Source organism: Pygocentrus nattereri, chromosome 3, assembly GCF_015220715.1.
Source record: "Pygocentrus nattereri isolate fPygNat1 chromosome 3, fPygNat1.pri, whole genome shotgun sequence".
In the NCBI taxonomy this organism is placed as follows: Eukaryota; Metazoa; Chordata; class Actinopteri; order Characiformes; family Serrasalmidae; genus Pygocentrus; species Pygocentrus nattereri.
Genome location: NC_051213.1, coordinates 9,733,801 through 9,760,999, shown reverse-complemented (window position 1 = coordinate 9,760,999; position 27,199 = coordinate 9,733,801). Strand labels below are relative to the sequence as shown.

At 42.0% G+C, this 27,199-nt stretch overlaps 1 protein-coding gene across 1 annotated transcript; it reads right to left on the bottom strand.

Moving 5' to 3' along the window:
• Window positions 1-1,590: 1,590 nt before the first annotated feature.
• gyg1b (glycogenin 1b) lies at window positions 1,591-26,078 on the bottom strand. Its single transcript, XM_017705106.2, has 7 exons — window positions 25,938-26,078; window positions 22,150-22,285; window positions 18,029-18,203; window positions 15,017-15,179; window positions 7,497-7,623; window positions 3,738-3,951; window positions 1,591-2,481 (listed from the first exon to the last, which is right to left on the bottom strand). Exons 1-7 carry the CDS (start codon window positions 25,942-25,944, stop codon window positions 2,341-2,343), a joined length of 963 nt encoding a protein of 320 aa, XP_017560595.2. The 5' UTR covers window positions 25,945-26,078; the 3' UTR covers window positions 1,591-2,340.
• Window positions 26,079-27,199: the final 1,121 nt, after the last annotated feature.

Genomic DNA, 27,199 nt, shown 5'->3' with positions numbered 1-27,199 from the left:
CCTGTTGCTAGGATACGTGTTCCGGCGCACACAGCGCCGCTGCTTTAAGTGAACGGCCTGTTTACAAAGCCCAGCGGCCGGTCTGGGAGAGAGACGCCGCTCTTCGCTCCACAGCAGAGGGAGATCTTTCACACGGCGAGAGTTCTCGGCCCGCTGGGCGACAAGTGAGCCTAGTCTTAAAGATTGAGACTGTGTCTGAGTCTAAGCCAGCACTCTGGGATCTGAGTAGTCGTGATGGTACATAATGGGAAATAAGGTCTTGTAGGTACTCAGGAGAGCCCACGTAGGGCTTTATATGTCAATAAAAGAATTTTGTAATCAATACGGAATTTATCAGGCAGCCAATGAAGGCAGGCAGCCAAGAATCAGATTGGGCAGTTGTGGGCTGGAGGTCAGGGAACCAGCCTCTTGACCGGAATGTTGCCGGTTCGATCCCCAGCGCCATTAGTCTGTGACCGAGGTGTCCTTGAGCAAGACACCTAACCCCCAACTGCCCCCCAGGCGCTGTGTATGGGGCTGCCCACCGCTCCGGGCAAATGTGCTCACTGCCCCCTAGTGTGTGTGTGTGTGTATATTCACTAGCGTGTATGTGGTGTTTCACTTCACAGATGGGTTAAATGTGGAGGTGGAATTTCCCGGTTGTGGGATTACAAAAAATGTATCTCTTAACACTGTAATCATTTCACTGGTCTTAAACAGTTTAAACCAACTGACTAGTTATAGAAACTGGGCTTTTACTTTCAGCTAAATGAATGTGGAAGAGCAGGGCCCCACACCTGTAACCTAAACATGGGCTCATTAGTTTAGGGTTAACAATAATAATAATAATTAATAATGGCCTACAACATTAACCCCAGCAACACCTACACTTCCCTTTGAAGGCATCAGCTTATCAGAACCTAATTGTTGAAAAATCTCCAAAATCATTTTAACAATTTCTTTAAAGACATGAGTAGAGGCTGCTGCCTTGAGTGTCCCTGGAATGTAATTTGTACATTGGAGCGGCTAAATTACATTTGAAGGATCAGGGCTGGATCAATTAAAAGCCTCCTAGTACAAAAGATGTTTCTTAAATGGTAAAGCGAGCATCAGTGAACACTCACTCTACGAGTTATGATGTGAAATGCCAAGACGCTTAAGAAATTCAGCCCGATTCTGTTTTGTAGTGGTGAAGCAGGTGGCTCACTCATTCTGGCTCAGAAGAGAGATTATATAGATATATTACAAAGTTAAAACATACAGTATCTGTTTAAAGCATGGCTATTCACCACCAACAGCAGCCAATTTAAACATTTCCCCAATGTAAAGACCCGAGATGCCCACTTCTGGTGATGCCTTTTGAAGGCAGAAGTCCAATTTGAAAGACCAGTATTTTGGGTTGGATACTTGGCAGTGGGCCATTTTAGCACTAGCTGGTCAACTACTCCTGACAAAGGTTCTTTTGACGGCCAACTCTGGCTAGTGCAGTGCAGTTTTAGGCCAGAATACCCGTTTATGCAATTAAGATGTCAGAATAGGCGCCAGGAGAGAAAGAAAGAAAGACAAGAAGCCCAGCATTTCATAATCTCACTCAACTTTATTTTGCAAGTGAAAAGACAAAAAAAAAAAAAAAAAAAAAAAAAAAAGTGATGTGAAGAGAGAGAGGACAGCAGCTTTAGCTGTTGGCCTAGAAAGAGAAGTAGTCCACCATGTCAAAAAAGACTAATAAGGGTCAACGCTTGTGATGTGATGCAGGTGTTCACACTGAGCAAAACTAAAGGACACTGTAACTCAAGTGTGTGAAAAAGGCGTGTAAACAACTGTAAACAATCAGGTGAAGAGTTTTTGTCCAGCAAAGAAAAGCTTGGAGGTTTAAAAACAGGTGTGAACAGACATGACTACGGCACTAGGGACACCAGGTCATTGGCATCAGTAGACTTAAGGTCTCCTCGCTCGTGTATGTGAACACATTGAACGCCTTCTTGGAAGTCAGTGCTACTAAGCATTACCACCTCTGCATGAACAAAGGTTGAAATTAAGTAGAAAAAAAAGCAAGCAGGCAACCACATGCTGCACAGTACAAAAAGAAAAGCACTCCCTTTTACACTTCATTACACGGCTGAGCATGTGGAATAGCCGCAAGAGCATTTGTCGTCAGGTAGGGAGGCGCTGACAGATGAACAATAGTTTCACAGTGTATGAAAGGTGGGGGTGGGGGAATTGACAGATGTTGGCACTCGCATCGCCACTTTTGCATAGCTGAAGGAAACCACTCACAGCAGCACTGAAGCCATGTAACTACGTTCACTCTGTAACACCATAAAGTGACCCTTCGTTAACTTCCGCCCCTCCTGCTGTGCCTTATTTAAGGAAAGCAGCAAGCTTCTTCTCGATGTTGTCGAAAGAGTCTACTCCCATGTAGTCGGCCTGGCCCTGTTCCCAGCGCTGCTTACGCTCCTCTGAGGAGATCAGGGGTTGGGCCTGCTCGCACTGGGGCAGTTCCTGAGAGTGAACAGTGGAACAAAATGAGTGCAAGCATTTCCAACAGAAAGGACATATGTTGATTATATGGCTGCATGTACCGATTCGCGTTTCCACACAGCTTCTGTCTGCTTCCCAAACAATTTTAGCTAAAACTAGTTCAATTAATTTGAAGTAGCAGCTTCATCCGGGGGGGGGGGCTGTGGTTTTAATTAAATCTTCTCACTAGTGGCTCATTGCACAGAATCTCTGTTGGCTTCAAAGTACATCTGTGGTATTTTACAATTTCCCAGTTTAGCTGTGGCCAGTTCCACTCACTAGTCAGGTCTCCCCATCACATAATGCTACCAAGGTGGGAGGGTGAAGACTAGCGTGTGCTCCCTTTGCGTCACCACATCTTTTCCAACTGCTGCTAATGAATCATGATTGGACAACGACATGCTCAGAGGAGAACTGCCTGAGAATAACTGAAAAGTGATGAGGGGAGAAAAGGAGGACCATCCTGCCCATCCAGAGAGAGCGAGAAACAATAACTTCAGTCCCCAAGAGAGCATAAGACAAGTAGGGTCAACATTGGGTCTGGAGTGGCACACCCCTCAGAGATATTCTGTTATGATCTTTTGTCTTTTTGGAAAGAAGAAAAAAAAAATTCCTTTACTTTTGCCATGTTTGTCTCTGACACCAAAACAAATAGAAAAATGCTGGACTTGAACATCAATGCAGAATGTAAATTGAATTAGAACAGTCATGTAACTACTTTTAAGTCAAAGGCTATAGCGCAGTGGTCTCCAACTCTGGTCCTGGAGAGTTACCTTCCTGCAGAGTTCCAGCCTGTATCCAATTAGCTGCTTTGCCCTTTACTTAACTCTAATACGTCTGATCCAGCCAATCAGGGACCTCTGAAGAGGCTGATTAGCTCGAGGATGTGTGGCAAACTGGTTGGAACTAGGTTCTTCGGGTAGGTAGATCTCCAGCACGAGGGTTGGAGACCACTGACATTGCAAAATGACCACCACACTCCAGTGGTTATCAAACAAATCAGGGTCCCCATCACAGTCCACTTTCTACTCTAGTCCCATGTGTTGGGAACTGGGACAGAGCAAAAGTATGGATGTGAGCCTTGAGGACCAGTTAAAGAACCACTGCACTTAAAACATCAATATTTCATGTTGCAATAAAAGTCAAAACCCAACATACTGCTTGTAAAGTGGGCTCACTTCTGACCCCTAGTGGCCAAGTTGTGCTATAGCTGATGTTTCCTGGCTGTTGAAGCTCACCTCACAGCCAGAGTGGAAGGGCTGCTCTCCATACTCCTTCTGCAGCATAGGCACCACACAGCTGCTGTAAAGAGTCCACCACTCCAGCAGGAAGCCAGGGTGCGTTGAGGCCTCCTGGATGTCCCCCCTCACCACCCTCTGCTTAGGGTCATACGTGTAGCTCCATGGCTTAGTATTTCCCAGGAAGTGCACCACCTTAGCATTTGCTCCGTACCTGAGAAGCAGATGTGGTTAAAGCAAACGCTTAATCTAGAACCCTAATACACATCTCCAACTCCTCTTTTACTTTTGTTTAATCAGCTCTGTCAAACATGAGCATTCATCTCCCCATCGATGTAACTAGTCGTTTTGCTTTGGGTCTTGTGGAAATATCTACTTTCTGCCGTTTCTGGACATTGAAATAAACAGAGGTGCAGGTTTAAACCTGTAGACAGAGAATGCAATTTGAATGGAAGTTTAATTGAATAAGTTATATTAAAGCAATAAGCCACGAGAGGCCGTATGTTACTGTGATTATCACAGGAAGGGTGTCCCCCTTTCTCCCTTTCCTGGAGATAGTCACAGTAACATATTGCACCTCAAGTGGCTTGTTGCTTTTATAAAAACAAGTGATCATTTTCAAAAATAATTAAAATTAAAAATAAACCGAAGCAAGAATTCCATTTAGAAATGTAGTTCCTGTATGATATCATTGCCAAGCATCAATGGGCTGCTGAATGAGAATGTCTGGTTACTTCATTATATAACAGCATTGTTTAATGACTAAAAATAAATAAATAAAAAAATAAAGCACGCACGCACACTTCGTAAACAAGTTACCACAGGAAGTCTTATTTAGCACCAATCCAGCAGCACCTTCTTGCAGAGGCCGAATCTCAAATAGCTCCCCACTTTAAATACTGGATCCTGCAGCCCAAGGACGAGTAGTATAGCCAAATAAATAGTCATTTGGATCTGAGACACATTCACACTCAATGATGCATTATTTGGCTGTTAAGGCTACAATTTCTAAACTCGCAGCTAGCACACTAAGGAGTAGGGAGCCGTCTGGGATTCAGCCTGGGTTTGACACGACTTCTGACAAACATTTGGAGTGTACAAAACATTCGTTACATTTTTAGACTTAAACTGCTGATTTACAGTTAATACTGCAAGTACTTTAATTCAAGCCTGGTGATTGAGTTGTTTAAGGTGTTCTCTCTTGTCCTGTTAGCTACCTGACCAGCCTTGTTAAGAACATAAATCACCAGTGCCTCAGTTTAAACAAACCGGTCTACGTTAGTATACTTGGCGGTCCTTGTTAACAGCATGAGAGTCAAGCCCCCGCCACCCCCCCGCCCCCCTTTTGGCTTTGAATGTAGCTCAGCCAATCAGACCGGAACTGTTCTATAAAACAATTAGAGTAATTAACAACACAGCAGAGAACAGCATTAACCCTGGAACATCTAAGGACTAATCATGGATGCTGCTTATGTGGCCTTCAGTTGGATGCAGAAAGATAGGACACATTGAATAACCTACTGCAGCACTTCAAAGTTCTCTTCTACTGCTAAGGAGGGACCAGGAGTGTAAAAATATATAAAATCAAAAACTCTTTTCAATGATATTTACTCAATGGTTTACATATTGCACTGCACCAAATCTAAATTCTTTTTGTAATGAAACCTCCATTTGACTACTGTTCAAGTTATAGTATCCATGATTAAAATAGTGTGTGCAATGTACCATAATAACCATGCACACAGAAATAAAGGAATGGACCGTCACTGGCATGCTACCCTCACATACCTTTATTCAGGGAATTTCATTGTACCGTAATCCATTGAAATTCTATTCAAGTTGTAAAGACTCCACACACACCTCATCTCCAGGCTATTCTGTTTTAAACAGTAGATTATGAAGAAGTACATTTATGCTTTTTACCTGGCAGGGGTGGGTGGGGGGGGACCACAACTTTAAAAGGTTCTGTACAGGTATGTTTTTTTCTTTACTTCCTATGGTGCATGGTCATGTTGCCACTCTTATGCAGTACACAGTAGTATAGAGTACTATGGAACTGGAGGGAGCCACGTAATTGGTTGCATGCACCATGAGTGAAGGAAGAAGCATTTGATGAGCTTCACTTCACTAAAATAGGGAGGCTGACTACAGCTGTGGCTCTGTTTGTCTTGGCAATAGAGCAAAACTGTGCTTGTTTCCTGATAGGTGAGATTAAGCCATTTGAGGACCATGTTAACAACTGAACAACAGCTTCTAGGTCACCAAATCAACAAGCTGCCATCTGTAGCATGCTGGACGTTTCAACAGTTCATTAATTGATTGGCGGTTCTGGCCAACACAGCCTTTGTGCCAGAAATACCAGATAAGGGCACACCAGTTGTTCTCGAATACCAGGACAATGTTTCAATTCCACAACCATGACGGAAGGGGATTAATACCTGTAAGGGTCATCAAGTGGAAACAGGATGTCTCCATCATCAGATTGCTTGGCTGAGGGATATTTTGTCCTCAGGGACCACAGGCCTGCTAAAGCCTTTTGTACCTTTTCAATAGAAATGAACCCAAGCCTTTGAATCAGCTAGCCTGTCCACAGCAGCGCAGGGTGCTGCAGGGAGTACTCACTCTGCAACAGTGTGAGGCAAACTCCTTAAATAAGCACCTCTATTTTAGACTTGTGGAGACTCTTGTGGATATCAAAGCCCTGCCTGGTCCCTCACCCAAGTCACGGCAAGTACCCTGAAATTTCATATGCCGCAAGGTCACAAGGCAACGTATCATGTATCCTGTTACTTTACACTCTGAACTGCAGATCATGGTCTTTACAGCTGAAACCCAAATGCAATGACAGGAATACAAAAATGATAAAGTTTCTGTTGGGAACTACTGAAACAGCACACCAGGACAGGATTTACACTTAGTTCGGCACTTCTGGTGCTCCAAGGCCAATTCAGGTAACAGTAGCCAATATTACACCCATTAGCACCATGCAAATTGTGACAAGTAAATCTTTGCTTGAGTTGACACTGTACCCCAGAATTATTTATTTAAAAAAGGTCACTGGAGCAGTTCCCCCTTTTTCACTGGGGTGGTGCCTCCAAATGTCCCTTTAATCAGGGAACATAGTTGTGCCATAATCCACTGAAATTATACTTTCTAAAGTTGTGTTGACTGCACACACCCAGTCTCGTTTCCAGAATTATTGTTTGGTTTTAAAACCGCTCGTGAAAAAACGTACAGATACGTACTTTCACCTGGAAACTTATTCAAGGTTCACAATCAGACCTAAAAACCACTGCTGTACTATTAAAAGAACATTGTACCTTGAGTGACAAACCTACCTGCACAGAACCTTTATTTCTAACAGCGCATGATGTACTGTTCTGTATATATAAATGGACAAAAGTACAGACGAAGGAAAGTTTGACTTGAGATTGACCGATTACGAAAAAACAATGGCTTATTTTCTAGAGAAATTTAACTGCTGGGGGAAAAAAAAAAAAAAAAAAAAAATTAATTTAGACCAATTTGTCAAAATAACTCCTTCCACAAAAGATAGTGAATAATTGTACCCCTGTGTCATTTCATAGACAATAGTAAATAACATGGTGGCAGAAACCACATAAGCAAGCCTGCTGAAAGTTACACATCTGATTGACATCTGGACTAGCAAAAAAATGGTGTGCATTTGATTTTTTGACCAAACTATTTTCACACGAGTTTTCCAGAAAGAAAAAAAGTTCAGAAGACATGCTTACTTACTGTTTGAATGCAGGAAGGTAAGTATAGATCGCTATGCTGCTCATGTTGTATATGAAAGGGAGGCGTTTTCTGATATCAGCTGTTGCCCAGTCACTGAAGAAGCTATTGAGGGCCCCCTGATCCCCACCTGCAGAATAGAGTGCATATTTAACAACCACAAATGGGTGCAATGACAGTGGAGTCCAATCAGATTCAGTTCTAACTCCATCTCTAATGAAAAGGTTCATGAAGTGACAGTAAGGAAAAGGATACAACACTTCAAAACAGCCTTGAGAGCAGCAGCCCAGCATAGTGAAAGGTCTTCCTGACATCTCTGGATACCAGTGAAGTTCCATTCAGTACCAGCAGAGGCCATAAAAACCTGAAACTCTCACTATTCATCTGGGGAAACCGCACTGCCGTACTCCACCCTCCGACCTGGCAGTTAACACTACTGCAGTGGACCACGTACAATGAGGAGCGTTAGGCTCCAATCCAGCTGGCTTTCTGAACACACCAGGGATTTGTGCTTACATGGTAGGTGGGGCACGAATAAGTACAACCAACTCATTCACCTGCACCGCTCCCACCCAAACCAGCCCCGAGTGTTTTCAGAGAGAGGAACAGACATGCTGACTAGTGAAGAGCTGGCTCAGGGGTGCTTAAACTGGGAGGAACAAGAAAATAAGTGAAGAAAATAAATGCAGCAGTTCCAAGCTACAGCCCAGTGGTTTTCAGATTTGGGTTTCTGGAGTTGGTATGGGGCAGTGCAAGACCAAATTATTAAAAAATCCCAATGAATAAATTAAAGCTGACAAATGGGAGACCCTGGACAAAAAACCCCTTTAAACCAGTGGTCATAACAGATAGCATGCCCAATCACATCCTATAGTGGTGCCAAAGTTGTTTCTAGGTTGAGATTTTCTGGTTTAAAGACCAAGAACATTTTATACATTTTGATAACTACTTTGGGGTGGATTTTTGGGGGCGAGTGGGTTTTTCCACCCATTAGCTGGTGCATACACAAGGAAGACGGATGACTGCTAGGAAGCCAACTTTCCTATTGCAACTGTGTAAATGCCCAGGATGCATCTTTATTACAGTGGAGCAACTGAAATCACTCAAATGGCAGAAATGACTCACCTGATGAGGAAGACTGCAAACTAAAAGCAAAAGTTAAGGTGTCCTTGTACCAAATAAGACCCCACACCCACACCCCCACCCACACCTGTGAGCCTATAAAATCAGTTTGCTGGCTCGATAAGGCACCCCGCTGACTACCACTGCTCATCTACTCTTGGACCACCCAGATTACTGTCCTGCACAGAAGCTCTAACTAGTCCTCAAACTGATTAAATGCAGAGATTTGATTGACAAAAGAAAATATGACTATGCCCAATATAAAATGCTGATCACTGCTGTCAGAACAAAACCTTGCATCTCCATTGTCATTTCAGTTTTTTTTTTTTTTTTTTTTTTTTAAACATTTTGAAAATGCCTGTTTGCCTTAATATTGCATGTAACTCATGATAGACCAAAAATGGACTACAGTAAACACCTCACTGCCCACCCAACTATTTACTTTGGTTCCTCCCAACATTTAAAAGCTCATTGTTTCTAGTAAAGGTCGTTCTAAGAAAGCGCTCATTCACCCTGTGCATGCCTGCTGTGTGCCAGGAGCTGGTTGCTGGGGTACAAACATGTAGTTCATTCCAGAAGTGTGCATTAAAAAAAGGCAGCACACACCATCCTACTGACCCAACTCAACATACTGTTGAGTCACATATGTTCAGATTAAATCTCTACATTTGCATTTTGCAACTGTTGAGTGAGTAGCAGCTGGTGCTATTCTAGGACTGACAGACACATTTAGACACGAGTGAAAGACGGTCAGCCAGCTCACCTACTGAACAAATGTTAAACATTAACAGCCTGTGCTGGAGAAGATCCAGTGCAGAAGAGGAGCGCTTCATCCCTAAATGCCAATGTAGCCATCAATGAAAGACAGTCAGTGGAGGCCAGTTAACATACTGCAAATACAACTGTCCTAGGTATTCATCAGCTTTAATCCACTCAGCCATGTTCACATTGTTTGGATGAATCATGTCTAATAGCCGCCTTGTTAATGCAGAAATACTAGTACATATTTCGTATTTGAGCAGGGTAGCGTTTGACAAGTTTTATTGACCATGTCCCACACACCGCACTTAAACCAGTTAGCCAGGACAAAATTACACTCCTCTGTAATGGAATATACAGGCAAGTCAGTGTTCTTGAGTACTGATCGCCAATGTGCTCAGAAAAGCAGATGTAACGCAGGTGGGATCAACAAAAATGTATAGCACAGTATAGTCATTTCTGATTGGTTTGGCAAATAAAAAGGTCAATTTTATAAAGCCCTTTTTAGATGCTCAAGTAAACCCATTTTGTAGGTCAGTGGCTTTTTATTACAAAAACTTCTAGAACAAGTATTAGAAACTTGCAAAAACAATTAAAAATGAAAAAAGACCAATACAAAAAAAAAAAAAAAAAAAAAAAGCAAGTCAACAATAACTAATCCTACATGTAAGCACAAAACTGATTCACTTGCCAAAAACTGCAATCACATCTGTTTAGTGGACACCACTCACCATTACTGAACTACATTAAACCCAGACTACAAAATCCATAGTAGGTGAAGTGGCTTAATTTACCCCAAGAAAAGTGCTAGTGTTTAAGATCAAACTCTTCACCTCAGCCAACACTAGTCACATCATGCCTTCCCTTCATATTTTATAGCTCAGGAACACCGACTGAAGAGTTAGCCGACACCAAACGACGCATTCATTAAATTAGACAAGGTTTTATTCCATCAAGACGTACAGGAGTGTAAAATGAACAAGAGGTTCAAGCCCAGTGCTTTTCTGCACCATGTCATGTGCTGTACTATTCGCTATCTGGCAGAGAGTGGCAGCATTTACCCGTCCCCAGCGCAGTTTCAGTGCTTCATTCTTCAGATAAAGTGCTTTAAAAAAATAAAAACTGGATCTCTGAGTAAAGTCTGATACCAATAATTTCAGTATTGATAATAAGGGGCATGTCGTTTCTATCCAAAACTACTGTTCTTAAATTCACATTGTTGGTCGGATATGAACTAAGAGCCACAGCTGCCATGTTTCTGTGGAAAGGACACCATGTGCTCTGTTGATAGGAAACTAGAGTCTCTTGCACACAATATCTACTCTAAGCTGGAAGGAAGAAGTTGTTCTGCTTGGAGACCAGGAGAACATTACTCAACAAGAGCAATTAAAGGGATTTGCATGCGTTGGTGTGTTCCAATCACCGAGTGAATAAGTAGCTTTCAATGTTACCCCAGCATGTTGGAGTTTAAAATAGGCATACCATCAGCAGCTCAGAAACATCCCCCTGGGGCCTTCCTCCTGCGAGAGGCTCCACAAACATTACATGGGCTTCAGAGTCTTCATTTTGAGGGGATGAGCAAGGCTCTGTAAGAATGTGCCTTGCCTGCTGCTGGTTTACTTTGGCAGAAGATGAGAGCGAGGCCATGTGTGCCCACATCACCGCCGGCCATCGGTACTGGAGAAGTGGAGGAAATGGAAAGATGCCCCTCTAGTTCACCTTCTGCCATGGATTTAACTATTAAGTACCCTTCATATTGGACAACGTTCACCCCTCAACCCAACAGAACTGCTCATCACTGGTTTAAACCTTATGGTTCAAGTCAATAGCTGGATCCTTAGACTTTGCCGATTCATAAGCTTAAAATCAGATCTTCTCTGAAAAGTATTACTGAAGTTTGAGAGCAATCCTGTTATGTTGCGTCCACCACTGCCCAACTCCAAACACAGGAGAGTGGAGACAAAATGTCATGGAGAGTTCACGTCCCACAGCACCGAAAGACCAATCCTACTAAAAATAAACCATCACTTAGCATCTTTCAAATGCCATTGGACCATTTTGTGTCAGTCACATGCAACAAATACATCACGGGACATTTCAATGGCGAACGCATCTGGGGCCCAAACAGTGACAAATTCCTCAACTAACAACGAGCAAGGCTTGAGTCACATTCATTTAAAACTGCAACAGGCCTCCATTCTCATCACAAACAAAACGAGAACCAGTTACTTGAACAGGTTCCAGCCTCCATGATGCAGGCAGCCCCCGTTTCATTTCCAATCTTCCAACAGTGCCCCCGCCCACCCGCACCACCTAGCAAACTAACGAGCATCTCGATGAACCCATTTAAACTGGCTGCCAGAAATCCTAGAATGGACCCATTGTCTAATCGCGCTGAATGAAAGTCCAATTCATTACTACATGCTGCTCTGTATTAAACCCTTTGTACTTCCTTCAGTAATGGTGACTGCAATTGTCTGAGCCACTACATCTTCGAGTCATCACATCCGACCAGACATCCTTAAACAATGCGTTCTTGGCATTGCGCTAACGTTAATTAGTAAGCTTGCCACATGTATAGGTAAAGCATAAGATTGTGTTTCAACCCGTTAGCCTGTATATCTTTCCATGAAACGGTGACTTCAGTATTTGAATGTTGGTGCCCCTAATGTTTAACCAAGTACACACACCCTGTTCATGCCCCTTGTTGCTTCATGTCAATTTCTCAAGTCGTGTCTCACACATGCATTCAGGACATGTGCTTACGTATTTATGACCGTCAGATGTTAGAATTTTGTAAACATTACAGGACGTTGATCACCTAAACCAGCAGAGAAGCAGCTTATGAGAACCACCCCCAGAGACTGGAGGTCTGACACACCTGACAGAGGGAGGCAACAGGGCAGAAGGTTCGAGATAAAACAAACTAGGCTAAAAACTAGAAGAAATGCGGAATGAATGGGCAGTTTCTTGATGTTCGTCTCCTTTGACAAACTGCATCTCAGACTCTTCACTTCGTCAGAGAATGTTTCAGTCGTGTTGGTCATTCAGCTAAATGTGATAACCTTGGCTTATTTCGCACCATTTGTACATCTTGTTTGTGTTCATTTATGGCACATCAATGTAAAAGGTAATCACAAAACCAGTACCTTCTGAAGACAGCAGATTAACTGGTAGGTCACCAACTGCTAGCAAAAACCTGAACTCCTTAAGAAACCAACTCTTCTGGGACTGACCACTGCACACAGAAATGTGTATTTTAAGAACCGGCTTTAAAAAAAAAAAAAAACCCAAAGACTTCATTAATGCTGCCCTTGCTTCTAAAAGCCATACACTAAAAAGGCACAGCATGAAAGGGCTTTTTGTCTGCAGGTGGCTCCAGTGCCAAGTTCCCCATGTGGAGCATGAACACTCGAGAGCCACAGCTACTGCTTGTAAGAGAATTTGGGTTGTGTAACATCAGTGGGCAGAATTATAGCATTAGGTGTTCACTTGAGCAGATGAGGTGAGACAGTCTAATTACACCTGTCAGCATTAGAAAGCACTGATGAGAGGTTCGCTGAGCGTGAAGTTATGCACTGAAGAGATTTCCACTGGAGCAGATTGAAGGAATGAAGAATGCTCACTGGCAAGAGTGCATGAGAAAATCGGTCCATTTCAACAAACCACATGCAGACCATCAACCCAGAATACATCTGGAGGGCAAATACAGCCATGGGCCATAATGGATCCAGGCAACAGAACTGTTGCTCAAGAAAGGCTTCATTCATTGGTGGTGTAAACATCTGAGGACATTTAACAACCTCCGTCAACAAAAGTCATTACTATTAGGGCTTCCCAAATTACTCTGCACGTACTCGCTGAGACATAGCTTTTAAATAAGCAAATACCATCCATATTTCTGAAGACGCATTCATTTCAGAACATCTTAAGTCTTAAGCCCATTTCGCTGGTTTACAACATGCGTGTCTGTGCACAGACAGTCCGTCCTTGACGGCCAGAGAAACTGTACAGCCAAATCATTGAGGTCATGAACCAAATCAGTGCCAAAAACTAATGGGTGAATCAAAGATCAATTGTGCCATGCAGTGAAAAAACAAACCTTCTCAGGTCTACAGGCTGCATCCTAGCTCTCAGATTTAGATGTTAGTCTCTAGCAGGTTAAAATCCACTGAGCCTTTGCAGAGTAACAGAACCACAGCATCTCTGATTCATTTGCCATGTTGTTCGTGTTCCAAGCCAGAAAGAAAAAGCTACTTTTTGGTACAGAATATAATGTGCATGGCTGAGTGGACCAACTGAAACCACCATGCCCATTAAAAGTTTAGGGACACCCATCTTTTGAAAGTTTTCACTCCACATTTATGTCCACCAAAGGGTCTTGCTTTGTAGAAGAAGTTTGCCTAAATAATGGTTTTATAGATTTCTACAAACTAGGCATGACAAACTTTGATATTCATGGAACCATAATGAGTTAAATAGATGAGTTTTAACTGCAGGGGAGGGTGGAATTAAAAAAAAAAAAAATTGTGCGAGTTTTGGTGAAAGTACAGTGTAGGAGACCAAAATATTAAGTAGCACAAAACTAGCAGCCCACAGAGTATTTGAAGAGATTTTATAATTGAAAAGTAGCCCAATTATTTTTTTTTTAAAAATGTTGGATGAGTAACAGAGGCTGCTAATGAGCTAAACATACAGCTAACTAGTACAATGCTGCATGCTGACAAGGACTTCAACCCTCAGTGGTCCCATACTTCAAAAAAGGGCATGTTGTCAAGTGAATTAAATCTAGGTTGATGTATCTAATATTTCCCATTTTGAAATGGTCATGCACTTGTAAGGTTTAGCTTATTTCTAGACTTTTTAAATTACATGATTTTACTAGGTAAAACTCACTATACTGGCAGATAATTTAGCTGGTTTCAAGCACATTTAATCGAAATTATCTGCCAATATAGTGAGAAATTTGCCTAATAAATTACTTAAAAACTCTAGAAATAAGGTAAATCTCAAGGAGAAATTGATTTCTTGGCTTTATTCAAGATGTTTTCACTTGACAAGAAGCCATTTTTGCAGCAAGAAGAATGTTAATTTATCAGAGAGGGGGGGGAAAAAAAAAAAAAAAAAAAAAAACCCATCACACACCTCACTCATTGTTTCTGGACCTACTTAACATCAGCCACAAAAAGGACCCTTCTGATTGTCACATCCCTGGCCAGCATTAATTGGAGTAGTTGGCAAAAAACAGCAGCACTAGCTCCAATTTCTCAGTCAGTAGCAGAATGCATTATAATGTACATACCGTCAGTGACTTCAGTATTTGAATACTGGCACCTTAAATAGTTAACCCAGTACTCAAGTACCCATGTACACCTTTCAAAACTTACACACTGAAACTTGTCCTTTTGATGAGTGTTGATCTCAAGAGGACAAATGCATGGTCAGTCATTACAAAACTAGCACTTGTCAGTTGCTCCTATGATTTTACAGTTTAATTATTGCAGGCACAAAACACTCATTTAAACATTTTGAAATGTTAAGGGTCTGCAAACTTTTGGCAGCCAGTGTACATGGTCAAAAACTAAGCTGAAGTCTTGCAAACCTGAAATCATATAGCAACACAGAGGTTGAGGTTTACTTGCCATCGAAGCTGCCGTGCTCTGTGCAGTGCTGGAGGAGTTTGCCGTAGGTTTCGTTGGAAGGGTGGAAGACGAACACTCCGGAGTTGAAACAGTCGGGCCAGCCTGGATCTGGAGCTGCTGATAACTCTTCTCTGTCAAACAGCTCATCAATATTCGATACCACCTGAAAACAGAACACCAGATTACAGCACATAACCAGAGGTACTGGTAGAGCACTGCTTCACCTACAGTCTCTGTAGCGTATCTACTGCCTGGAGTTCAAGGCCACATTACCTACAACATGATGGCTCATGAATGTCCATATTCTCACTTCAACATTTGGCAGCGCTCAAAACACCCATGACTAAAACTTAAGCCCACCACACACCAGACACACTGCTTAGTGTGTCGATAAATGTCCATTCCATCATTTCCAAAAATCACAACTTGACATTTATGAAGTTAAGGTGTCGGCTAACTAGCTCTTCACAAACTCACTGTTTTTGAAGTAAAATGTGTGATGGGGAAAAGAATAGCAACCTAATGTCAGACTTCATTCTCTCTCAAAAGACTAGAAAAACCACCTTTTTTCCTGTGTAGACCAAGTCACTTGATCTTCTGGGGCTTTTGTAGCATAGTAAACCACGGAGTGGCACGTTCAGATAAATTACTGCAACAAAATGTTGATGCCATCGTGCGAACAAATCATTAAAAATTGTTTTAAAGGTTTTGTACATTGTGCAACATGTCAGTGGCCTTAATTCTTACGAAACAAACATACAAGAGATGGCACAGTAACTTTTACATCCTAAATAATTGACAGTCCCATTACTGAAAACTAAAGGCCCATGTTGATACTGATGCTACATTTGTTCTTCAAAAGCTGATGTGCTTCAAATCGCAGTGTTCAGCACATGTTACACCTGGGTGGCAGCCATGCCCTGCCAGTACAGTATTCTCTGAAATGACACTTCTATCTGGAAGCATGAAAGACTGGTTTAGCAAATGCAAGGAGAACTACCAGAATGCATGGTGCCAAAAGTAAAGTTTGGCAGAGGAGGGATAATCGCCTGGGGTCTGGGCCCTTTAGTTCCAGTGAAGGGTGATGTTAATGCCAGCATACAAAGATTTGACATTCAGTTTTATGGCAGCAGTTTGGGGAAGGCCCTTTCCTGATCCAGCATGACTGAGCCCTTGTGCAAAATGTGAGCTCCATAAAGACATGCTTTGATGAGAAGGAACTCGAGTGGCCTGCACAGAGCCCCAACCTCAACCCTACTGGACAACTTTGGGATGAACTAAAACGTCAATTGTGACCACAAATACTCTTGACTGAAAATCTGTAACCAAACACCTGCGGAAAGCCTTCGCTGAAAAGTGGAGAAAGGAGGGGGCAACTCCATTTTAATGCCCAAAGCTTTGGAATAGGATGTCCAATAAGGTCATATGGTGTGATTGTCAGGTGTCCACATAGCATACAGTGTGTACTGAATACCATTCAAGTATATTTTGACCCATGTTACATTTCAAAGAGCAAATAAGAGACAAAAGTGTAATAACTAAACACACATCCTGGTGCAAATATCCTGGCACATAATCCACCCACACAAACCACACAACACTACAAGAATCTCATGCATGTCTTGACAGAGCTGTGCTGGCACTGTACACCAACCACTTGGCTTAGAGGCCTGATCCAGCAAATCCACTGGCTAACTAAACAGCTCTCAGCAGTCCAGAATTTTACCTTAAGAATTCAACAGCACATTCCAGATTGCATAGAAAGTCTGTTAAGCCAGTCAGGCTGTTTTCCAGTCTCTGGCATCAGACTCAATGCCCCCCTGCCAGTGACTCGCTATTGGTCATTTGAAATCCAAGCTTCTTTCTGCAGTGCAAGTCTACTACCAAATCTAAAGTAATAGTTTCAGGCTTTATCCAGGTAGCTGTTAAAACCCTGTACATGGGGCCTCTCTGGCAGTTTGGTTTTTAATGTTCTCTCTACTCAACTCAGCCAACTGTAGAGCCCACCGATTTGGGCTGAAGCAACAAATAGATAGGACTTAGGACTGTGCGTGAAATGCACTGCTCAGCGCAACACACTAACATCACCATGTCGGTGTTCCTGCAGTTCTGAGAATGAGCAACTACCCAAATAGTACCCGCTCTATGATGGTCCATGGGGTCCTGACCACTGAAGAACAGGGTAAAAGGGGGCCAACAAAGTACGAGAGAAACAGATGGACTACAGTCCAATTGTAGAACTACAAAGTGCTCCTATATAGTAAGTGGAGCTGATGAAATGGACAAAGTGTAGAAACAAGGAGTCAAGGTTGTGTGATCAGTATAGAGGAGCTGAAAAATGTCATTTAAATTGTTAAGTCACAAAAAAAAAAAAAAAAAAAAAAAAAAAAAAACCCACACACACACACACTATTCATTGTATAACAGCTTCATACATCCCCCTCAAGTTATAAGGACTGTTTCAGCTGGATTGCTTTTTGAATGAGGCACAGCATTAGCCAGTCATAACAGAGATCAGTCAGTCCTGAAGACATGGCACCAAAAACAGCCTGTCTGAGTGATTAGGTTGGAAATTGATCATGTAAAGAAAATGTTTTTGGTGCATAAAGCCACTCAAAAAGGTGGCTCAAGAAAAATAACACTAAGAAATGTAATACCGGCCCTTTAAATTCACTGGAACACAGTGGATACCAATGAAATCTTGTTCTGTGGCAAAGATTTGTGCTGCATGCCAGATCACGCAAATGAAGTTTCTATGTCAACAAGCCTACAATCAAGAAAATGAAGACCCTCTGCTTGTGTTATCCATTAGTGCCATTGCCAGGGCCTATATCTACATGCAGTTGGTGCCAAATGTGCATTTCATACTGTTCTGCCATTGCTGACTACAAATAATTCTACATATGACTTCAATTCCAGAACCACTGACCCCTTGCTGTAGGCCATCTTTGGTCATGAATTCTAGTGTAAATAAGATTCATCTGTAACTTCTTAAAATCTCTTGACCCTCACCAGAGTGTCTGCATCCATGAACACGCATTTGGAGTAGTGTGTGAGAGTCCAGCAGTGGAGCTTGGTGAAGGTCACTCCTAGGTCAGGTCTCTTCATCATGGCCAGGTGTGCCATGTCCCCACTGTCCAACACGTCCACCAGCCTGACCTCATCATAGATCATATGAAGCACTGCCCTGCAGAGGAGGACACTTCAGTTTGACAAATATTTAAAAAAAAACCTGCACACACCCACCCATGCACAAGCTTTCTACTCTGCTTAACCATAAAAAGTGCAGTTAAAAGCATTGTTCTCATTTACAGGCACTTGTAGTGCGAACAGGTGTTCTGCCCTATAAACATTTTCTAAGCAGGAACAAAAACCCATCAAACATTTAAACCTCTGGCAAAAGCAAGGTCATTAAGACAAATCTAGACCCATTTATAAGTCTAAACAATCATGATTTCAAACATTGTGGGGAGGGGGAAAAAAACCTTGCTTGTTGGACATCCTTGCAGATGACACTTTCGCACATTTTAATGAACATTTACCATTTATTTTCTGAATTTAACATACCAGGAGGAAAAATTAAAATGTGACCTGTGCAAAAACAAACATGTCAAACTCAGCAAATTAACTGTACTGTTCTATTCTGTACACTCATCTACATACATGAGAAAATCCCATAACTTCTCTAGAGCATTATTTTGCTTAGAAAAAGTGAGGGTGTTCAAACTTTTGCACACTTCTGTATACTTTGCTATACATCATTTGTACAAGAATGTTCTAGCCTTCTACCAAAATAAGGGGCTTCTATGTAGACTAAGCACCTCAAAAGCTGTACTTTGCTGCGCACATGATCATTCATAAACTTGTCTTTTGGCCGTCACCAGAAACCCATTAGAAAAGTTACAGAACCCAGGTTCATAGGTCCTTTTAGATGCTGCTTTTCAGCAGCTTTGAAAACAGCATGTTTATCAATTCTGTTTGCTCTGCAACTTTATTTTTGTTAGCAGACAAAGGAAGAGGGATCATGTAAATTAGTGCGTTTCCATTCACACCAACATTGTTTTAGAACCGTTACTCTGGGATTGAATATTCTGTGGTGTGCCTTTGGAGTAATCTTGGTTTTGCTCCCACTTTGTGAGAGCAGACAGCAATTATGGATTATGCCAACTCCTAGCTCCAATTAGCTTTTACTGAAGTCATTATTGGGGCTCAGATACAATTAAACTGAATGTCTGGACGGTTTATTCATTGTGGGACAAGAACAATGTTATTTGTGTTAGAGACGGAGATCGTGCTTCACTGTTTAGAAGACCAGGCACTATTTTCAAACTACTTTATACATAATTACAAGTAATTCTAAAGAGGTTCACACACTTTCTTGCCTCTGCTTTGAGGCAAATAGGCTGGCAATATTTAATCACTTTATATGGGCTGTTACAGACAGCCAAGTGACTTAAATTATTTTTTTTATTTTTAAAAACGGCTTAAATGCCATCAGGTAACTGATGGGATAAACAACCCAAAAAAAAAAAAAAAAAAAAAAAATCCTGCAGTCATGGTTAAGCTGATTGGGGTTCCTAGCAGTTGTGAGATACACAGATCAGGCACGACATTATGACCCCTGTTTCTGCACCCATTGTCCAGTTCATCAGCTCCACTTACTATATAGGAGCACTTTGTAGTTCTACAGTTACAGATTATTAGAGAAAAAGATTGACTGTTACCCCCCTTTTACCCTGTTCTTCAGTGGTCAGGACCCCCATAGACACTCAGAGCAAGTACTATTTGGGTGGTGGATCATTCTCAGCACTGCAGCAACACTGATGTGGTGGTGCTGCGTAGGGTGTGTTGTGCTGGTACGGTATGAGTGGATCAGACACAGCAGTACTGCTGGAGTTTATAAACACCGAGTCCATTCACTGTCCTCTCAATTAGACACTCCTACCTTGTCAGTCCACCACGTTGATGTAAAGTCAGAGACTATAGCTCATCTCTAGTCCTTCAGTGGTCACAGGACGCTGCCCACAGGACGTTGTTGGCTGGATATTTTTAGTTGGTGGACTATTGTCAGTCCAGCAGTGACACTGAGGTGTTTAAGCCACACTGAGTCTGATCCACTCAGACCAGCGCATGCAGACAATGAGTGCAGAAACAAGGTGGTCATAATATAATGCGCATGTGTATTTGTTTTGTAATGCAGGCCAAGTACTGCAATGAGAGGACACGGATTCATCAGATTTGACAGTCTTGATGTTTTTGTTCATCAGACAAGTCTGAAGGATGCATGCGGAAGGCTGAAAATCTAAACTGACTCATCAAATCTAGACTCGGGGCGGCAGGGGAAGAAATCTCTTGCAGAACCATTGCTGCTTTTAGCACAAATTCTAAATAAAATCATTTAAAAAAAAAAAAAAAAAAAAAAAAAAAAAAAAAAAAAAAAAAAAAAAAAAAAACACACCACCCAAAAGGATTTATGAGGCAAACTGCTAAATGGCAAATTAACCTGGAAGACTCCACTGTGCAAACCAGCTACCCTCACTGTTCCAAAAACAACGCTTGGCCCTGGTAGTGGTAGTCCAACCACTTCACACCCCCCCCCCCCCTTATTGGCCAAGAAATAAATAAATAAAAAAATAAAGTAAATACGTTTACAGGCTGTGCAGATTGGCAGACAATGCCATAAACATGAGGTTTATCATGATCCCTGCTCTTTGGGAACAAAAGGTGACTCAATTCCTTTCTCCTCGTGACCGTGGAGGTGTGCTGGCCCACACAGACTAGAGTAGTTAGTGTACTCCTTTCAGGTTCCCCATGATATTGTGTACGCAGCAGCAACAAAAGATGTGAAGGCTGGCTTTACATGTTGCATGCTGGCTTTCACACACCTGGGTTGGATGCAATCTGATCTAGAAGACTGACAGTGAGGGGGAATTGGACAGGACTAACGGAAGAAAAGATGCAAATTTAAGGAGTCCTCCAAATTCAATCCAAAAAAGATCTCTAAAGTTGTGCTGTTCTAGTGTCTGCCATGCCTATATTAGGACTTCTTAGGGTGGTTGGGGGATGGATTCACTGAACTCACATGCTGGGGTAAAATGTTCTAAAGGTCACAAGGTCAGTATAGAGATAAAATAAGACCATTTCTACTGCTGGAAACCTGTTCTCCACACAAAGGAGAAGAGTCAGGATTCAAGCAAACACTGCTGCACATTAAAATGACAGACTGGCAACCTCACCAAAATACCACACAAGCCAGCTGGTGTTGGTATCCAATAGCACTGAGGTTTAAATGGTAGACTTTCATGTGATTTCAGTGCACAGGAGTGCGAGTACTTGTAGTATGTATGCAGCATTATTCAAGCAACCAGAAGTGGGCATTGTGCTCGGAAACAGACTGTCCATAATCTGAATTGTGATGCATCTTGGTATACAGTGTTTATACACAATCACTGGGATTAAACTCTGCTCTCCCATGTGAAGGACAAGCAGGCTAAACAGCCAATTATAAATTATAGCTCAAACTCCATTGTGATCTACAACCCAGTGTTCTGTAACCTTTACAGAAAAAGCTGATGAGGTAATGCTGACTGTCTCTGCCTCTCAGTGAATGTTAGATTGTGTTTAAATGTCCCCCAAAAAAAAAAAAAAAAAAACACTTGAGTCACATCCAGAAAGAAGCACACCATTTTTTAATTTAATAAGAAAAAATTATTGTTATTATTGTTATTATTGTTATTATTATTATCATAACCTCCAACAGCTTTACAGAACATCACATTTTATGTCCATATTGTACAGCCCTGCATCCTTTATTTTCTATTAACTAACTGAATAGGTGTTCATTGTTCTCTACAACAGCATCTCAACAACATAAGCAAAAACATCCATTTCAGATTATTAAACAACTGAAGACAGTCAGAGGAAAGTATGTGTACAAACTGAAGCCATATATCATTAAACTAATTGTTGGGCGTAAGCTTCTGTGGTGTTAGCCACAAGTACACTTTTACAGTTAATCCCCCTTCAAAGTGACTTTTTACAACTATTTTACTAATCAAGGTCCTCTAGACTAGTACTCTCGGGCTAGAACCTGTTACCAGATCAGTACTAGCATGCTTTGTGACTGCACATACCTGGACTGCTCTGACACATGGGGTCCGATGAGGGCCACCAGTTTTTTGGAGGTTTTGTGGTTCCTAAGGGACCTCCCCAGCACCATCGCTCCTTTAGCATAGTTATCATTCGTGGCCAAGGTGACGAACGCCTGGTCTGCAAAGCAAGAATTCGATCACTTTAAAGAACAGTGTTAATGCCACTGGAAGGCTCAGCCTAATCTGGATCATGCTGCCTTGCCAAAGTAAGACTCTTAAAAGCTATTACACCACTTTCAGAGCAGGGGACTTTTGTAAGATGTTCCCTCTGGTCCACTGCATGTTGAGCACATCTTTGAGTTAAGTGGATTTTCCATGACCTAATGCAGTACACATTCTTCACAAGACACCCCAGTTTTCCATATTTGATGGTACAACAAGTGCTCATGCTGAGAATTATATAAGGCCCACTGCTCTGCTGTCTAACCAATGACAGCTGAGTGCGAGTGGAACAATGTGCTACTCCTCATTACTAACTATCAGATGCAATAAGCACTGGGCAAGATCCTCTATACTTACAACACCATTGAAACAATGTACTGGGATCTTGCTTTTCAGTTTCAGCTTTAGTCTGACTGATATTTGGTACATAATGGGTAGCAGTGTAACAATGCACTACAACATTGTAATATTTTTGCAACACACGCATCAATGAATTATGGAAAATAGGCATTCCATTAATTATGCCAATAAACAGCCCATTCCAGCATGGTCATGCCCCACCCCTCCTGCTTTCTGGCTCTAATCTCATTACTAAACTGTGCGACAACAAACAGTCATCCTTTTACTTGGTTACTCAGTGGGAATATCAAATCTTGAACCCAGTATCATTTGAGTCAGTGAGTGGAGCATTGTTGTAACCATAAATAAGTATACTATAGGACCATATACACAACAATGCCCATAAATAGAGGTCTCATGGTTATAATGCCGTTTGTCTTCAGCCTTAAGTCCATTTTGTTGGCTTTACTCATCCAGGTATCTAGGAACTGATTTTTGCCTGACACATTGCAGTTAACAAACACCAATATTCATTGTATGACCATTTTCCAGCATTTTTTATTGCCTTGCATTCAAGCAGGCCATTTTTGCTACTGAGCCTTTAAGACGGATGTATAAACAAAACCTCTTGATTGGCTGCCCTGTTTTGGGCCTGGCTCCATTCTAGGCTCCCAATACCTTTAGTGTGAACAGGAGGTGAATAGTTAAATGCTATAGGCTGAATAAGCGAATGAAAGTGACTGTGTGGGACATTACAAAAACCCGTTCAAAGGGGGCTGTTTTGCGGCTTAGTTTCCATATTTTTAAAAAGCCACTCATGGTGCGGACATACATGCAAGGTGTTGTAAGGCCAAACAGTCCCCAAAGATGTTGTAAATCTGAACTCTCATTATCTGCCTTACATGAAAAACTCAAGACAAGTAGGCTCACAGGTTGTTTTGGGATTAAATAAAATGGCTATATTCAGTTGCAGGCATGACCCCTGGTTCCCATCGCCACTACAGAGTCAGTTTCTCTACAAATAAGCCATTTCACATCAGACCACTCAATGACATCTTCACATCTCAACATATGAGTTAAGAAATGATGAAAATCAGTTGGGATTTTTCCAACTCTTAGTTTCTCCATATATTTAACACCTTACAGTCACAAGCAAGCAGGAATTCAGACCTTTCTATGAGATCACAGAACAAAAGGTCATGTTGGGTAAATATGTTAATGAATAGTGAGGAATGTAAACTCTACTTTAGGCACTTTGAGGCCATGCTGGATTTAGGGTTTTGGACTGACAGGCCTGGACAAAACAAATGGACACAGGCCTATAAAACTAGGGGGTTTGTGCTGCAGGCTACATTAAGCCAGGGCATTAAATGAAATCAAAACTTTGAGGCAGGCAGGCAGGCAGGGTCAGTTCCGCAGATTAAGCATCAGCAGCGAAGCGCAGGTTACATAATGCAGAGAGAGAGCGAGAATGCATTATCAGACGACATCTGACCTCAGCCATTCAACACGGCCATGACAAGCACAGACGACATCAGAAGCAAAAGAACACAAGCAGAAATAAGCACTAACCCATAAGCTGGGTCATTGAAGCTTTACCACAGGTTTGCATGAGCACACACTGCTGTTCTAACAGTGTTCCCTACCGAGCATGCGCACCTCATTACTGTAGTGTAGTAACTTGTTCTTAAAGTGGAATAACACCAATTTTTCAAAGTTGCATCATCGTCACTACAATGTAAATAAAGTCATTCAGAGTGGTCTGATACAAACGGTCATCTGTAGACCAAGTCACTAAATTCTGTACAAAGTGGGGACAGGAAGCAAGGGTCACCATGTCTACGACTCAAATTTAGCCATTTTATTTACCATCCGAAACCACCAGTAAACCTACACGTTTATATTTGATTATTTAGAAACATTGTTTTTGTATACAGGCATCAAACGCTAGACATCTGGTTCCAATCACCACCACTGTGAACAACTTGACAATTTCTCTAGAATGAGTTTTCTTTTTTTTTTAAATGCATCAAACCACTCTGATGGTGGAACTTCTCAAAAGTTGGAGTTCCCCCTTCATTCAGCCTTACCTCAAGTCTATTGTACAGACTCAGCTTCATATTACAACTTACCACCTGATAAGATGATTTAGGATCTATAAACAGGCGCTACAAGGCTTGAAGGCATAAAGACGGTTCTTCGGCTTTTCTTTAGTAAAGAAAAAGGTTAATAGAACAGAAATCTCTTTGGTACAATGTAGAATTCTTTTTGTACAGCTAAATAGAACCATGAACACTCAAAGAACCCTTTGCATGGTGAAATGGTTCCTCAGACTGATGGAGAATGTGCTGTAGAGGTCTCTATATAGAACCTTTTTAAAAAGGTTCTATAATGCACCAAAAAGGGTTCTTCGACTGTTACAATTTCAAGCTTGTTTCATTAGAACACTACTTTCTGGTGCTACATAGAACACCTCAAAAATGTTCTATATAGAACCACCTACAGCACATTTTCCACCAATCTAAGGAACAATTTTACCATGCAATGAACCATTTAATCATGCAAAGGGTTCGAGGGTCCACGGTTCCATTTAGCTTTACGAAAAGGGTTCTACATTGTACCAAAGAGATTCATTTCTACTTTTTCAACCTCATTACAACACTCCTTTGGTACGACATACATTTACAGCATTTGGCTGATGCTCTTATCCAGGGCAACTTACAATTTGATCATTTTTACATAGGTAGGCCAAGGTGGTGTTAGGAGTCTTGCCCAAGGACTCTTATTGGTGTATTGGTGTTTGCCCAGGTGGGGACTGAACACCAGTCTACAATGTAGAAGGCAGAGGTGTTAACCACTACACTAACCAACCACCTTAGAGAATATAGAACCCGTCCACCATGAAAAAGGTTCCTTGTTTATAGAATCATTGCCTTCACTAAAGAACCATCTTTTTAAACAGTGTGTGGTAGGACATTTCGACAAAGCAGCACAATTGACCAGAGGAGTCGCGGAGCTTCTCCGTTACTGCTACTTCTGCACCTCACCAAACACCTCCTCACACTCAGTACTCAGTACTGCAGCGACCGAAGCAGAAGCAGAGCTGCGGCCAAACAGAGGAGAGGAGCCTCAATACACAAACCCCGGTGTGGACTTTCATCACAGTAAACTGCTGCTGTTAGGAAGAAGCACCTGTCCTCTCCAAAACAAAGCCAAGCCAACTTCCAGCAGCTCCACCAAACAAACGCCATCGACCGCGTCCAACCTACCTGCCATGGTTACTCTGAACCAGAGATGAGCCGTAGCTTGGACCCTTCACCGCGGCAGCGTCACTTTCAAAGAGACTCGGCTGAACCTCCAGGACTGAATTTATACCAGCGTGGAGACCGTCAAACTGCCCGCCACGTGACCAACCAGAGCGCGCTTCCTCGCCCACACGCCCACTCTGACCGTGAGAGGCGCAGAGCTCCGCAGTGTCAGCCTGGGTGAGTCTCAACTCAACTCTGCAGGGATCTCCTCTAATCCCTACACCCTGCACCCTACAAAGGCCAGGGGTGGATTTAGTGGTTCTTTGGCTCTCAAAAAAAGACAGCAGTGGGAAAACCTCCACATGCACGTTTTAAAATCTGACTTCTACACTGTAAAAATGAAATCTTGGCAAGAGAACTGGCCAAAAATCTAGTCGATAGCCTTTATCTAATACATGGGTGCTCAGCCCTGTTCCTGGAGATCTGCCACCCTGCTGACTTTAGCTCCAACCCTGATCTAACACACCTGATCCAGATAATAAAGGTCTACAGGGGGAGCCAGGGTGGCAGATTTCCAGGACTATAAATGAGCATCTCTCAACTAATATTTCTCATTTTGAGCAGCACAACTGCCTCACAGCAAGAAGGGTTTGGGTTCGATTCCCCGGCCAGGAGATCAGGGTCCTTTCTCTGTGGAGTCCTTGTGTCTGTGAACTCCACGTGCTGTCAGGCCAACTGGAGATGCTAAATTGGAGCTAAGTGTGAATGCGATGGACTGCCCAGGGTGTTTCCTGCCTTCTGCCTAATGACCACTGGGAAAGGCTTCAGCTCCAGCTCCCCGCGTGCCCCAGGGGGATAAGCGGCATTGAAAATGAATGAATGATATTGTAAGAATGTTATAAAGTGATTTAACTTATTTCTAGAGTTCTTCTACTGTTACAATTTCAAGCTAGTTTCAATAGCAGAACACTCTTTGGTGCTACATGGAACCCTTTTCAAAAAGGTTCTGTATAGAACCATCTACTGCATTTTCCATCAATCTGTGGAAGTTAATCATGCAAAAGGTTTGTGTTCATGGTTCTACATGGAACCACAGCCTTTACTTATTTCTAGATATTTTTTACCTATATAATTTAGTACAGAATAGCATAGAAGTAATAAGGTTACTAGAAATTGAAAGGTAACCCAATCCCATTACATTTCAAGAGGTGTAATTAGTAATTTGTTACTTTTGTTGAGTAATGACCCCAACACTGAGCTCTCTATGTTAACATTAACACTAG